Here is a 12134-nt window from a genome sequence, read left to right on the forward strand (position 1 = left end):
CCAGATGTTAGGCTGTGTGAATGTCTGAAACTGGGAGAAATACAGGGACAAAATAAACGCATATTGAAAAAAACAACATCAAAACACAAGACTGTTTAAGCGTTTTCCTAATTGTATGAGAATGAAGCGGCATAAATTAATTTCTCTTGGTATACTGAGAACACAGTTGTCAATGAACACCAAAAATAAGTGTTAAAGGCCCCCTAGAAAATAAATCCCTTCAAAGGTCGTCTTGAGACGGAATTTGGAAATTGAAGTATTACATAGCATCATTTTTTTTGGTTCGTATTTTATGGTCAGTGGGTTTTGCTGTTTGAGATACAAGTTGATCTAAAACGTTTTCATTACCAAATATGAATGGAATGAAAATGCACACATGACAAAAGCAATAGCCTTTTTCATTTGTCCTTATCAAACATGATCAGCAGACAGCACAGACTGTCATTTCAACATTTGACCTTTGAGTTTAGTTATCATAACAGGATTGCCATCCCACAACCTGCTTTCATTACTGTAGACTCCAACAATCAGTCCCTAAAGCTCTGATAAAGCCCTCTGCTACAGAGCAGTCTACCAGAAGTGAAATTAGATTTATATATGCGTGTGCCACTATTCTGGCGAGTGCATACGTGAACATGAAAAGTATATTGGTTCTGTGGCATACGATAACTAGCACACTTCTCTGTGGTTTTCCCCCCATGCTCTTATTCAGGGACTCATTTTACTCTATGTTACTTATGTTCTGTCAATTTTACCTACGCTCGTAATATCCAAGTTAAAATGAAAGAAGAGCCAGGTTTATATATATATATATATATATATATATATATATATATATATATATATATATATATATATATATATATATATATATATATATATATATATATATATATATATATATATATATATATATATATATATATATATATATATATATATATATATATATATATATATATATATATATATATATATATATATATATATATATATATATATATATATATATATATATATATATATATATATATACATACACTTGTGAAAAACAATGTCATGGCTCTCTTAAGTTTCCACTTATTTCTACAACTCTGAGATTTCTCTGATAGAGTGATTGGAACAGATACTTCTTTGTCACAAAAAAACATTCATGAACTTTGGTTCTTTTATGAATTTATTATGTGTTAACAGAAAAAGTGATCAAATCTGCTGGGTCAAAAATGTACATACAGCAACACGAATTAGCAATTTTGGTGACTTAGAAAGTTGTGTCAGTGAAATGAGATTCATAGCATGGCGGTTAACTTCTTGCGAGTGATTATGAGTGACTACAGCTGATGACTTCTCTGAGGCTATTTAAATGGGGCTCATTGAATGTAAACACTACAATGGGAAAGTCAAAGGAACTCAGCATGGATCTAAAAAGCAAATCGTTGACTTGAACAAGTCAGGAAAGTCACTTGGAGCCATTTCAAAGCTGCCACAGGTCCCAAGAGCAACCGTGCAAACAATTGTTTGGAAGTATAAAGTGCACGGCACTGTTTTGTCACTCCCACTATCAGAAACAAAACACAAACTATCACCTGGTGCTGAGAGAAAATTGGTCAGGAGGGTGAAGATTCAACCAAGAATTTCAAAAAAGCAGATCTGCCAAGAATTAGATGCTGCTGGAACACAGGTGTCAGTGTACACTGTCAAGCGTGTTTTGCATCTCCAAGGACTGAGAGGCTGCTGTGCAAGAAGGAAGCCCTTGCTCCAAAAGCAGCACCTTAGGGCTTGACTGAAGTTTGCTGCTGATCACTTTGACAAAAATAAGACCTTCTGGAGGAAAATTCTGAAGTCAGACGAAACAAAAATCGAGGTGTTTGGCCACAATGCCCAGCAATATGTTTGGAGGTCAAAAGGAAAACCCTTTAACCCCAAGTAAACCATGCATACCGTCAAGCACGGTGGTGGTAGTATTATGCTGTGGGGCTGTTTCGCTGCCAATGGAACTGGTGCTTTACAGAGAGTAAATGGGATAATGAAGAAGGATTACTTTAAAATTCTTCAAGATAACAGCCCGAAGATTGAGTGTTGGGTGCAGTTGGGTGTTCCAACAGGACAATGACCACAAACACACATCAAAAGTGGTAATACAATGGATAAATGAGGCTAGAATTAATGTTTTCGAATGGCTTTCCTAAAATCCTGACTAAAACCCCATTGAGTACTTGTGGATAATGCTGCAGAAACAAGTCCATCAAATTTAACTGAACTGCACCAATTCTGTCAAGAGCAGTGGTCAAAGATTCTAAGAATTTAAAGATTTTAAATAGCCATAAAGTATACTTTAATTGACAAAAACAGTTTTGCAGTGGGAATAAGATGATCTGTTGCCAAGTTTCTGTGGCAATACTCACTAAGCTATCGCACAATTATTTAGAAGTGTATGCCCATCCTTTTTCTGGGTATTGGATGACCAGATTAGTCCAAGAAGGAGCGTCACAAATGGAGGCATTTTACAAAGCACAGAAGGGGTGTCTATTTTAAATCTTTAAGGTTTTGAGAACATTCTCAGTTCCACATAGAAAATTTAGATTATGAAAAGAAACATTAAAAAAACTAAAACATATGGCCATTAATGTGTGTAATTATGTTTTTTCACAAAACATGCGGAATACAAATTCGGATTGGGTTGTTCTCAAATTGTTCTCCTGTGAAATGTGCAAACATACACATGTCGGCACAAATAATTGTGATCTGCCTAAACCTGCGTACTGGTAATTGGAGATTTGTGACACTCAGATGTGGATTTGAGAGATTAGCACTCTGAAGTTTACTGTGGACAGAATTTTTATGAATTTGTGGGGGAAATGTATGTTCAATATTCATTCATTCATTTTCCATACTGCTTATTCTCCCAAAGGCGGTGGGTGTTGGACCCTATTCCAGCCAACTATGTGCAGCAGGTAAGAAAGGCGCTGAATTGGTTGTCAGCCAATCACAGGGCACAAGAAAACGGATGGCCATTCACACTCACACTCCTACATCGGGGAAATTTAGAGTTTTTAACAAGCAATACCACACATGTTTTTTTTGGGATGTGGAAAGAAACCAGAGTACCAGAAGAAAACCAGACTTAATATTTCTAAAAATAAATAAATAAAGCAGAACTAACAATTTAGTTTAGTGTCTTTTGTTTTTCAAACTGAACATTTTAAAATTAAAAGTGTGATTTTCAAAGTTCAAGTTCTCAAATTGCTTCTGACAATATCACAAAACTAAAGTGGTGGTTTTGTTTAGCCGTTATGCAGATCATTTTGATATTGCCAAACAGGACACTGTTGGTAATAGTTGGTTAGAAAAATGTAAAATATAAAAATCAAAACTTCTACACTTACACTGATGCAGTATAATAGTGATTATACCCAATATTTATCCCTTTGTTTTTCATTCTCTATTGCGGGTGTCAATAAGTTTTTACGCCTAATTGAAATCTGAAGAGAGCATATGTCATTAGTGAGAAAAAAGTAGTTTTAACTATGGAGTAATTGAGCCTTAAACTGGCAAAGCAAAGCCATTCATCCAAGTTTAATTTGCTCTTTGTGACTTTGGATCCAAAAAGTCACAGAGAAACTCTGAATGTGTCATGTACAACAGTTAAATAAGCAGCCACCTAATTGGCAGAACCTCTACAATTTTTCAGTGAGATGATTGGTCAGGAGAATAATCCAGATAAACTTCAGTGGCATTTGTCATAACCTGGCTAACGAATGGACGATCGTTCTAATTTAACGCGAACAGCAGCCTCTAAATAATATGTTCAAAGAAAAAGTGATTCTTACTAATCCTTGATGGCCAGCATCTGGCCAACTCGAGTAGCAAAAACGTTAGCACATATTCAAAGATTATTTTTTAACTAATTGAAAAGCAAGTCATCCCATCGGACAATACTCATGCAAAGCCCAAATGGATCTCACAAAACACAATCCAATTCACAGCACATAACTCAGAACCTGATATGCTAAGAATCTATCCTCATGAGCTGTGGAAAACGGTCCCTAAAGTTACTTATTGTCATTCCTAATAACTCCCGTGAATCCTAATAATTCACCCAACTTTTCAAGTGCCTCTGTTTATGCAGTTCCCAGAAGGCATTGCCTTTAAGACTCGCTCGCTCTCTTTGCATTTCTCACTGCAGTGGGCGAAACAAAACAACATTAGAAAACAAAACAAAGCCTAGAAATACCTTGCGGATGCCCAGAGGAAGACGCCGGGCAGACAGATGGGTAGATAGGTTTTTCTCTGTCCTCTCTTCAGGCAGTTTCCTCTCCCGACGTGATGAGGAGAGTGACTGCGCAGAGCCTGCCTGGCATATCTAATTAGAGCTAGGCTGTTGCCACTATCTGGCAGAGCATCTAGCTCTCCAATCTCTCCTGACTCAATCTTCCCCATCTCTGATTTCCTTTTATATTTATGCTGGAATATTTAATTGTAGACAAAAGGTTACTCTGGGCTCTATTCATTCCGCACAGGCAGAATAATCTCCTTTAAAAGGCTTGACATTTCAGGCTTTTCAAAAGGGGCTGAAAAAAATATATCCCCGCTTTTGTTAATCAATGAAGTAGAACTCCACCGAACAAAAGAATTAAATTGCTTGGTTGGGTTAATAAAACACACAGAAATAACTGCTTCCTGTGGGCCTTTGTGCTTGCATTGCCACTGGCTCAACATATGCAACACGCACTGTAATTCCATATGATTTAGGGGGACAAAACTTGCATTTCACCACACAGTTGGCTTTTTTAAAGCCTATTCAAAAAGCAGACTGTTGATCGAGTTGATGGGACAGTTGATCTGCCCGGGTATCAGGACACACTTTCCATTAAGAAACACGATTCGAAACAATTTCTATACTGGGCATGCTTTCAAGAAAAAAACACCAACATTGTAATTATGTAAATTGTAGGGTGAATAATTGGACTCCTCATGGCCCTATTTTGTAGGCTGCTGATGTATTTTGGTTCTCTCATAGATGATGGGCCTCATGTTTCAATTTTAATTACTCTATGTCCATTGTATCCTCTGCCTCATCCTATACAATAACCAGTTATCATACCAAGTCAAAAGACATTGATTGATCTTACAAATGATGCATGGGAGTTTCAGAAAAGGCAGCAAGTTGATCTATAATCTTCTGGCAACTTGTCCAGGTTTTACACTCTGCACAGGAAAGAGATCTGACGGCATGAAGCAAAACAGGGTCAGAAATGCAGTTCTAATTTACATTTAAGCTGAAGTAGCTTCATTCTGTACCGCTTATACTGACACTGGTCATGGGGCTGCTGGGGTGGGGGACAACCTGAATTTGTTGCCACCCATTCGCAGGGCACAAGGGGACAAACAACTGTTAACCCTCACACTCAAACTTAGGGACAATTTAGAATGTTCAAGAAGACTACTATGCACGTTTTTGGGATGTGTGAGGAAACGGCGGCACTCGGAGAAAAAACATTTAGAAATTAGGAAAACCCCACAAAGGAACACCGAACCTGGGATTGAACACTCGATCTCAGAACATCGATTCATATGTGAAGTAGATTTCAAAATAAATTAGTTTTTTTTCATTATGAAGAGCATTGCATTTTTTGTGTGCATAATAAATATAGTAGTACCTTGTTTATCACGGTCCAAGACCTGCTCCAGTGTTGTTATGGTGTCCTCAGATTTCCAATGACATAACATATAATAGAAGTATGACATTTGAGTAGTGAGAATTACAGAAATGACAACTTGAAGTTTAATGGTCATGGTAACTTTGGTTTCATAGAACATGAGATAACTTTCTGCAACATGTCTCCCTCCTAACTTGTTTATTAGTTATCTTATTTTGTCTCAGAAATTGCATAAGTGTAATGTGAAATACCATGTACATAAAATGTAAAAAAGCATAAAATTATGATATGCACATAGATTAGATTAGATTAAACATTATTCATCCCATACTCGGGAAATTCACTTTGTTGCAGGAGCAAGAAGGTGAAAACACAGGCACAGGAAAAGCATCAGTCAAGTTAAAAAACAAGTTTAATTGAAACTTATGAAAGCTTGATGGCTGAATGGTTAACCCGTCGGACTCACAGTGGGAGACCTAGGTTTAAACCCAGGTCCACCTGAGTGGAGATTGCAAGTTCTTCCAGGGGCTGTGTGGTTTTTCTCCGGGTACTCTGAGCTCCTCCCACATTCCAAAGACATGCATGGTAGGCTGATTGGATACCTTAAATTGCTCCTAGGTATGAGTGTGAGTGTGAAAGGTTGTTTGTCTCCTTGTGCCCTGCAATTGGCTGGCCACCAATTCAGGGTATCCCCAGCCTCTGACCGAAGTCAGCTGGCATAAGGTCCAGATCCCCCTGTGACCCTAGTGAGGATAAAGCGGTTCAGTAAATGAGATGATGCTTGACATTCTCTTACCTTGCTGTTACAGAAACCAGTAATTGAATTAATTGCTTCTATTGCCATTATGCAAGTACAAAGAGTTCTAAAGTTTCACCAAGAACTGCACTAATAATAACAAAAAAACAGAAAAATAAATAATCAATACATAGCAACGATGAATAGATCATCAATAAATAACAATACATAAATAATAAATAAATAACAATGAATAAATAATCAACACACAACAACAAATAAATAATCAATGAATAACAATAAACGAATAATCAATAAAAAACAAAACATCAATAAATAAAAATGAATGAATAATCAATAAATAACAATAAATAAAGTGATTCTTTATTTATTGTTATTTATTGATTATTTATTCATTTTTATTTATTAATTATTTATTTTTTGTTATTTATTGATTATAAATAACTAAAAATAAAAAAACAATTAAAATAATAAATAAATAATCAGAAAATAAGAAATGAATAAATACCTACTCGACAAAATAAGTTGTCAACAACGTAAATAAGTGGGGAAGTGCACAAATAACAACAGATGAAACTAAAAATAATCCGTAAACAAGAATAAAAATATGGTGTTTGTTTATTCCAGATAGTATAAAGAACTACACAAACTATGTTCTATATATAGTTTAATCTATAGTCGTTTCGTTTTGAATTGAATTAAATTGAAAGTATTTGCCTAGGTCTTAAATAAATAACCAACGGAGAATGACAAGTGTCGTAGATAGCTTGTCGGCATTTTACGACAATTTCTCACCCTTTCCGACAAAAACACACGGACGTCAGAAAACATGAGGTCAAAAGTTATTCCGCTCACCTGTTTGTAACGAAACCGAACACTGAAATATGGTAAGTATAGGTCTGTAATATTCTAGAGGACGAACAAAAAAACTTTGCATTGCAATACCATCACGAGATGGCTAGGCTAACATTAGCTTTTGTCGCTTCAATTCTGGATATGGTAGTTGTCGCGCAAACAATCCGACGCGAATGATGTCTGCGTTCCTTCGTCTGAAATGTTTATTGCGGACATTATTTCTTTGCTCGTATTGATATCAAATGGCTTATTTCAATATACTTACCCGCTGCCCGTGTCCTTCAGGCCAGTTCCTTGGTGGCAGCGGGGCTAGCTTTGGCTGCAGCTGGATTTGCAGGCAAGTACTAAAGTACAACTTTCAGTGTTCCTTAATCTGGAATAATCTTCTCCTCTTCATCATCCAGGTCGCTATATCATGCAGGCCATGAAGCAGATGGAGCCCCAAGTCAAACAGGCCCTTCAAAGTTTCCCCAAGAGTGTAAGAGTTCCACACGCTACTATTTTGGTTGTCAATTATATTCATTCATTCATTTTCTGAACCGCTTTATCCTCACAAGGGTCGTGGGGGTGCTGGAGCCTATCCCAGCTGACTTTTGGAATGTGGGAGGAACTCCACAGAGGTGGATTAACCTGGATTTGAACCCAGGACTCCAAAACTGCGAGGCCGACGCACTAACCACTCATCCGCCTGTGTCAATTATAGATAAATGCCTACCGCTATTTTCAAAATTAATTGGTTCCAGAACTCTTTTCATTACTTGAATATTTCGTAAGTAGAGCAGTACAGTGGTACCTCAAGATACTAGCTTAATTCGTTCCGGGACTAAGCTCGTATGTCGATTTTCTCGTAACTCAAATGAACGTTTCCCATTGAAATGAAGTAAAAGCAAATTAATTTGTTCCAACCCTCTGAAAAAACACTGGAAACAGGATATTGGATTGGAAAGAAATGTTTTATTTCTTCTAATTCGCCATTTATTAACAAAGTAACACATAACTAGTAGTTTAATATTACTAAAAATGTGTTTAATCGTATATATTATATGAATTTCGAAGGGGGGGGGGACAGGGGGCTTTTTGCACGGCAACGCTATCGTAACGTAACAAACAAATTTAAATGAACTTGGATTACGATGCAGACACACTCAAAAATAAATTTAATCGAACGTAACACTAAACGTAATTCTAATTTTGTTTGACATTTTGATACCTTTATTCTCCCGGGTTGGTTCTTTTTGCTCCGCCTCCACACTGACTTTCAGTCAATATCGAGAGTTGTTTGAGTTTGTATTCCCTTCAAAATATTCCCAAAAGGATGCACACTGATGTCCTCACAATAGAATAACGCACGACCACTTGCCAACGAGAAGTAGATCGCTCCGTTAACGGAAGATAACAGGCTAACGGGAAAAATAAACACTGAAAAAATGAAATGCTCCACCCAGTGCTCACAGAGACATCACAAAGGGGGATTGCGACCAGAGACATTAAACAAGGGAGTTGTGGGGAGAGAGGCATTGCCCATGATGTTCTTATGAGCAGCATCTTGCGTCCGTATATCAAAATTTGTCTCGTATCTCGAAATAAATATTTGTCCAAAATTTTACTCGTATCTCGAATTACTCATATATCAAGGTACCACTGTACTTTATATCTAAATTCTCTTAATTCATTCCATGGTCCTCACACAACTACCAACCGGTCCCCGAGGACCGCTGTGGGTGCAGGTTTTGGTTCCAACTGATCCAGCACAGACTGTTTAACCAATGAGATTACGGCAGAAAACAAGAAGCACCTGACTGCAATCCACTGATTGCACTTGTAGGACACCAGATTGGTGAAAAGGTACCCTCTCTATGGGTTGGAATGAAAACCCGCATCCACAGAGGGCCTATGTGAAATAGTTTGCCCACCCTTGAACTAGCCCCTTAAAATTTGTCAAAATGTCCCAATGGGAGGAAACACGAAAATAAGAGAAAATTATTTAAAAAAATGATTTATTAATGTCTTAAAATGAATCAATCATATGAAAATGTGACATGTGCATCTGAAATAGATGCGATAGTAGTGAAAAGCGCCTAATTGAAGTGAAAATGGCTGTATCTAATGGTGAAAATTTCTGTTCACCCATCATAAAGTCATAGGAACCAAACTTCATGAATGTTTTTAGTGATAAAGAAGTATCTGTTCCAATCACTATCAGAGAAAAATCAGAGTTGTAGAAATAACTGGAAACTCAAGAGAGCCATGACATTATGTTCTTTTCAAGTGTATGTAAACTTTTGACCCCAACTGTATGAAAGAGAGAATCTCGAAACATGGATAGTGGTGAGACAGAGAATTGATTTGAATACTTTTATTGTTGTTATATTAGATAGAACAAGAGCTATGAAATGAGAGCCCAATAGAGGTTAGCGATATTCTAAAGTTTGAATCAATGCATCCACGACAATATTTTCAACATAAAATACTGGATAAAGAAATGCATTTTCTTTTTTGGAGGATTTCGTAACTTGGATCTTTTTCGTATCTGGAGTTACTCATTTGCATATAAAAAAAATTGTACTATACGACCCTGGTCACTACCTGTTCCAGCTGCACAATTAGGCTTTTGTTGAGTCAATGATGATGACAAAGCCTATGTCTGATTATTAATTGTAATGTATGTTTGTTAGTTTATAGCTTCTTTGATAGATTTTTCAGGTTGTTTTTTTTTATTCGTTTGATTTTTGAAAGTAAGACTTCAATAAGTTAGGGCCAAACAAAAAAAAACAAGTATGACTCTTTAAATCAAAATCTAAATATAAAAAAAAAAGATTTACAGTCATACCATGTGATGCGAGCTTAATGCGTTCCTGAACTGAGCTCATATGTCGATTTACTCGTGTCCCAAATCAACGTTCCCCATAGAAATGAACTAAAGACATTAATTCGTTCCAACCCTCTGGAAAACCCCACCAAAAATCAGGATAGTGGAATGGAAAAACATTTTTATTTGTTGTAATTCGCCATCTATTAACAGAGTAACAAATAACTAGTGGGTATGTTTAATAGTACCAAAATTGGACGGATTTTGCGGAGGGGAGAGAGGTAGGACAGAGCGAGATAGGGACTTTTTGCACCGCAATGTGCTCATAACATGACATAAACTAATTTAAATAAACTTGGATTATAATACAGACACACTCAAAAAAATGTAATTGATCCTTACACTTAACTTAATTTGAATTTGGTTTTCAATTATACCATTCTTCTTGGCTCTATTTGCCCCGCCTCCACTCTGACTTTCAGCTGCAGCTTTTACAAGGAATCTATCGAGGGTTGTTTGCTTTTCTTCCCTTCAAAATATTCCGAAAATGATGCACACATAAGTCCTCACAATATGATAACGCTCCGGCACGCACTTACTAACGGGGGCAAAAAACACTGAAAAGATGCAACGCTTTGCCCAGTGCTCATGGAGACATTTACACGAGGAATTTGTGATGAGATGATGTTCTTACAAGTGTAGGCTGGGTGTTCAAATGCCAAAATTTGTGTCGTTTCTCAAGGTGAATATTTATTCTAAATTTTACTCATATCTCAAATTGCTCATATCTTGGGGCACTCATATGTCCAGGTATTACTGTACTTACAAAGTGAAATAGCAGATGGTATGAGGCTCCATTTGACTGAACTTGCAGTTTTCTGTAGGGGTTTGGAGGAGGATTCTATCGTGGTGGATTTGAACCAAAGATGACTAAGAGAGAAGCTGCGCTGGTTTTAGGCGTAAGGTATGTTAATGCTTTGCCAAGATTGTCTTGTTCTACTTTTGTAAGTGTTGATTTAAAGAAAGCACTAATGCTTTATTTCAGTCCCACTGCCAGTTGGAATAAGATCAGAGAAGCCCACAGAAAACTGATGATACTGAACCATCCTGACAGAGGTATACTTGGAAGGCTCAACTTAAATTCTGGAGATCCACAGTGATAAATTGAACAGCTCAATAAATATTCTTGTTTTTGCAGGTGGGTCTCCATACCTTGCAGCAAAGATTAATGAGGCCAAAGATCTTATTGAAAGCCAGGCAAAGAAGTGACAAGACTGAACCAAGCAACTGCATACTTGTTTATCATGTTACTCTTCAGCAATAATTTTGTGATCTCAAATATATTTGTGTGTACATTGTAAATATATAATTTGGGGTTGAATATCACAAATTGTCACTTCAAATTAGGGATCGCACAATTATCACTCGGACAGAATATCAACGCCAATATTTTAGAAATTTAAAATTAGTGGTATTGGTCACTTAAATTTGACAATATCCATTTAAAACTTCATTATTTGCACCAAGCACTATACCATTTTTGGACACGCCAAGCTGTATTTTAACAATTGGACTCTCATCGGGAATTTGTGTGAAGCTCACAGCCGAGTCAAACATTTAAGCCCCGTCACAGCTACTTTATAAGTCAATCATTTGATGTTGGAAAGATAGAGGCTTGCCGCAACTGCTTCTATATTCCGCTGTACCAATTTTTGGTAATGAGATACATCAGCTCTTTATGATCTTAGTGACAAGTGACTCTTGACTGGCATTTCTCTGGAAATTTTATTTAAGTTTGTTTTGCCATCTATAGAAAAATGTCAGGGAATTATTTTAAAAAGCTGTTTTAAAAGTGAACATTTACTAGAGAATGCTGATCTTGAGACAATGTCCAATATTTATTTTGAGTTGCAAGTAAAGTTATTTCAGTTATATTGAAAATATTTTATTTGTGTGATATAATAAAGTTCAGAGCTGGCAGTATTATTATTTTTTTTAATACTTTTCCCACAAATGAACAACAATTATACCCTTAAAATACTGATATTTGTTA

The 12134-nt window shown here is 36.5% G+C and overlaps 2 protein-coding genes across 5 annotated transcripts in view; one reads left to right on the top strand and one right to left on the bottom strand.

The window, feature by feature from the left end:
• LOC144196672 (uncharacterized) overlaps positions 1-4379 on the bottom strand; it is a 162751-nt gene extending 158372 nt beyond the window's left edge. For 2 of the 4 annotated variants that reach the window (XM_077717041.1, XM_077717037.1), the window contains exon 1: positions 4235-4370. The gene's annotated coding sequence lies outside the window, so the exon portion shown is untranslated. Of the gene's footprint in view, positions 1-4234 lie in introns of all 4 variants that reach the window. The other 2 variants (XM_077717042.1, XM_077717043.1) reach the window with 2 other exon arrangements.
• A 2777-nt stretch (positions 4380-7156) lies between these two features.
• dnajc19 (DnaJ (Hsp40) homolog, subfamily C, member 19) lies at positions 7157-12061 on the top strand. Its single transcript, XM_077716721.1, has 6 exons — positions 7157-7304; positions 7558-7609; positions 7677-7750; positions 10966-11045; positions 11127-11197; positions 11280-12061. Exons 1-6 carry the CDS (start codon positions 7302-7304, stop codon positions 11348-11350), a joined length of 351 nt encoding a protein of 116 aa, XP_077572847.1. The 5' UTR covers positions 7157-7301; the 3' UTR covers positions 11351-12061.
• Positions 12062-12134: the final 73 nt, after the last annotated feature.

Source organism: Stigmatopora nigra, chromosome 5 (assembly GCF_051989575.1).
Source record: "Stigmatopora nigra isolate UIUO_SnigA chromosome 5, RoL_Snig_1.1, whole genome shotgun sequence".
Lineage (NCBI taxonomy): Eukaryota > Metazoa > Chordata > Actinopteri > Syngnathiformes > Syngnathidae > Stigmatopora > Stigmatopora nigra.